Source organism: Plasmodium fragile, assembly GCF_000956335.1.
Source record: "Plasmodium fragile strain nilgiri unplaced genomic scaffold supercont1.9, whole genome shotgun sequence".
Lineage (NCBI taxonomy): Eukaryota > Apicomplexa > Aconoidasida > Haemosporida > Plasmodiidae > Plasmodium > Plasmodium fragile.
Window position 1 is genome coordinate 225,485 of NW_012192589.1, and position 4,106 is coordinate 229,590.

General features: G+C 41.0%; 1 protein-coding gene across 1 annotated transcript; it reads left to right on the forward strand.

Annotated features, from left to right (window-relative positions):
* Positions 1 to 778: 778 nt before the first annotated feature.
* On the forward strand, positions 779 to 2,383 carry AK88_01101 (uncharacterized protein; the record flags this gene model as incomplete). Its single annotated transcript, XM_012478739.1, has 2 exons — positions 779 to 1,691; positions 1,959 to 2,383. The coding sequence occupies 2 exons, from the start codon at positions 779 to 781 to the stop codon at positions 2,381 to 2,383; spliced, it is 1,338 nt and encodes a 445-aa protein (XP_012334162.1).
* Positions 2,384 to 4,106: the final 1,723 nt, after the last annotated feature.

Below are 4,106 nucleotides of genomic sequence, written 5' to 3' on the forward strand. Positions count from 1 at the left end.
TTTTTTTTTTTTTTTCTACTTCAAGAGATGGAATTGGTGACCACATGTGTGATTCATTTTTGTATATCATTTTTGCATTTGATTGCTTGCCGTGTGTTTTGTAAGGACATTGGATGGTGAATCTGCACGCACTTGAATGTATTTTTTTTTTTTGTTTTTTCTATGTTTTTTATTTATGTACACGACAGGCATTCGCGTTTTAATTGGTGGTGTTTTATTTTTCTCTTGAGGTATTTTTGCAACAACTTGATAGGATCACTTGAGAGTGGCCTGTAGGTGTTTATTATGCAGTGAGCAAAGTTTTGTTTTTTTTTTTTTTATAGGTCTCCTTCGAGTACGCTGTTTCCATCGAAGGTGTTTATATATGTACTGCGTGGTGTTTTTTTTTTTTTTTTTTTTTTTTTTTTTTTTTTTTTTTTTTTTCCTTTCTTGTATCTTCATTTGGATGGTTTAGCTGCTCGTCACAAATTGGTAAGCCTATCATCTGCGCTGGTGTTGCATTTGCGTGCGGCTCCCATTTTGCAGTCGGCTTGCCCGCATTCCCTGCATTGCTTGCAGTTCATGTTACGGACCATATGTATGACCCCCTCCCGTGCAGCCCAATTGGAGAAGCCCTTGTTTTTATTACAACCCCTTTTTTGTAGTACCTGCCCAGGCCAGAAGCGCAAAAAAAGGGTTGCAGCGCAGATTGGCGTAGTGAATTAAGTATAGGAAGACCCCGCTGCAAATCAAGCCACCGAATTGCTCTCATTACGTAAAGGAGAAAAGGCATCGCAAGATGGAGACCCACAAGCTGCAACCGTGGGAAGCGGCCAAAATACGGGCCATCTTTTTCTTCGTCGGGCTCCTGTTGAGTCTTCCGTCCCACGTGGTAGTGAATGTATCCTTCCTGATAAATCGCATATACAATGAAGATATTTTCGTCGTGGTAATGGGCATCCTATCTGGGTGCATGATCATCTCCTCTGTATTTCAGTTAACCTTTGAAAGGACATCCTTCAAATCGATCATGGTGCTTAATTCTTTAAACCTAGCCAGTATGCTGCTCCTCCTAGTAGGCATAAGCATTCTAAAATGTTCAAAGTATTACGTGTACGTAATCTGTGGCATCATTGGCTTGTTTATTGGTTTCCTGTATTCATCCTCCATCAAGTACTCTCTTCTTATGGCGATAAAAGTGAATGGCTACTTAATCACAGGAATCAGCTTCAGTGCCCTCTTCTTCTTTTTAATAAATTTGTTAATGTCTTATGTTACTATTGAAGATGGAAATATCGAGTCATATTACAATGCCATTTCTTTATCCATTGGAACTATTGTCGTGATTGAAGTTTTCATCATTTTATTTATTATGTATGTACAAATAAGCTCTCCTTTCTTTAAAGAACAGCGCAAGAAAATTGACCTCGAGATTTATCACAATGCTAATAGGGATAGGGAGTTGAGCTCCATTGAACATGGAAACATTAAGAAACAGAATACTGGCTTGTCCACATTTTCTTCCAAGTCGAGGGATGCCGGTATACATATGTCTGTGCTCACGTCGTGCAAAGAAAAAATTATCAACTTCAAGAATATGTTTCATTTCTCCAACATCACTGACGGAGCTCGGCTCATTAAGTACTACTACAACTGCCTCATCCCTATATCCTTTTCCATTTTCGTCACCTCCATTGTGTACCCCCACATAAGTAAGTGTCGCTGAGAGGTAGTTCTTTGTGGCTGCACTTTTTAGGCCTGCACCTTTTATGCCTACACATTTTATGCCTACACATTTTATGCCTACACATTTTATGCCTACACATTTTATGCCTACACATTTTATGCTTGCACCTTTTATGCCTACACTTTTTATGCCTGCCTTTATGGAGGCCGCTATATAAGCGCCCCTCACCGCCTGACGCATCGCGTGACGCACCACCTCACACACCGCCTTACGCACTTTCCCCCCCGCGCAGTTCCCAACAAGCTCGGAAAAGGCGTCTACGTGAGCTACCTGTTCATATTTTTGTACCAGCTGAGCGACATGCTGTTCAACATCGTCGTGACGGTGTACGTGAACGCCTTTAATTTCCTGAAGCAAAAGTACGTTGTTATGCTTTGCATAAGTAGAGTTATCCTCTTAGGCATCGCATTCAAAATGAAGAATTTAGATGATGGAAGCTATATGCGCTCGAACGTGTTCGTATCAGTGCTCATATTTATATTGGGTGCTACCAACGGTTCGTTAATAAATCTTAGTTACGCCAGAATACGTGACTGCTTTGAAGAATCCAGCACGAAGGAACAGAAGATCGGCGTGTCTTCTTCCTTTTGCGTCCTCGCTCTGTTGACAAGTTTTGCTATGGCGCCTTGGTTCTGTAAGGCGATCATTGATTTGTGAGGCTTTTTTTTTTTTTTTTTTTTTTTTTTTTTTTTTCTCCATTTGCACTGCGCATCGTGGACAGGAGTGTGCGTGTCCCCCTGTAGAGGAATCGCATGCTGTTTTTTTTTTTTTCATTTCGTTAACTTTTTCTCGTTTCTCACGTTTTTCCCATTTATCTCGTTCATCTCGCCTATCGCTTTCAAATGTCATGTACATCAATTTTTTTTTTTTTGCTTCTCTTTTTCCCCATGCGGAGAGCGCACGGGCGAGGACTTGAAGTTCTTACACAAGCACAAAGCCACCCCCCCCTTCTCCTTCTTCCCTTCTCGTGTCTTTTCCTGTGAACACCACGAGTTGTAGTTTATAAGCAAGTTGGGAGAGCCTTCCCCCCGGCAAGTAGGACTACCAAATGGGTTTTTTACTGGGGTGGGAGGATTTCTAAATGCACCTTTTTTTTTTTTTTTTTTTTTTTTTTCCCTTTCTTTTGACTGAACTTTAGTCGCGACGGCGTTGTAATGTGGCCATTCGCCAGAGAACATTCTGCGCGTGTCTGCCTCAATTTTTATACAGTCAGCGGGTTGAGCATATAACAGACAGGTGAACTGCTCGCAGGGACTAAAAAGTAAGAGAGTGGCATTCATAAAAGGGTTACCTTTTTTTTTTCCCCTCTCAACGATAAGAGTAACCCCCTTTTTTTGTCTACACCTTGAGGAATGTGGCAGGGCTGCATGAATTTTTTATCTGTTTATTTTTTGTGGACGACACATCCATTTGATAGCTGCACAGGTTAACCTTTTTTTTTTTTTGCCTGACCGTTCAGGCAATTTGGAACATTCCTTACAAAGGGAAAAATTTATACAAAAAAGAAAACAGACAAGTTGGCTTATAAAGAACAACATGAAATATCCTCATCGGGTGGACGGGTGGACATGCTGGGCGGTTGGACGGACGGACGCATGAAGGAGGATGCCACTAAACCTGAGTAAAGGAAAAGAGTACGCATATCTCCTTTTATTCCAATTCGACGATGCAGTATAACGATTAAGAGTGAGATGATAACAGAGAGGGAGGGAGCAGGGGACAAAAGAAAAGCACTTATGTATACCTGGTAACTGGGCGTGCACAAAAAGTGTTTTATTTTTACGCATTGTGCTTTTTTACACCTGACCCCTTGTCCGAATGCTTTGAAATATGTCACTCCAGTTGGTGGAATGTGATTTATATGCCTCAGGTGAGCAGCGTTTAGAAGGTCCGCGAAATGACGCCACTAGGGTGTTTATATCTTGCCTAGCGCAGGTTACCCAAAATAGGGTTGGCGCCCCCGCGCCCTTAACGGGGTTGAACTGCGCTTTGTATGATTTATGCACATGTAGAAAAAGGTTTGGCTCTTTTATTTTTTTCATCTCTCCGCGATACAATTTGAATGGTTGCTTACTTTTTCTTTTCCTTTTTTATTTTTTATTTTTTTTTTTCGGAGAATCCCTCTTCCAATAGCTCGCTGAACCTCGCACAGCGCAACTGCAACTGCAACTGCGCGAGGTGCTTTAGGCTATAGCCCTTGTGATGGAAGGTTAAAACTTGCGGAAGTTAAATTCGTCTCTGCCTTGTAAATAAAGGATTCCCTTTCAAGTTACCCCCCTTAATTACGCATTACATGCACATAAAGGTGTTATACCCCTTCGCTGTTTTAGTTTTCCTTTGGTATTTTTTTTTTTTTTTTTTTTTTTTTTTTTTTTTTTTT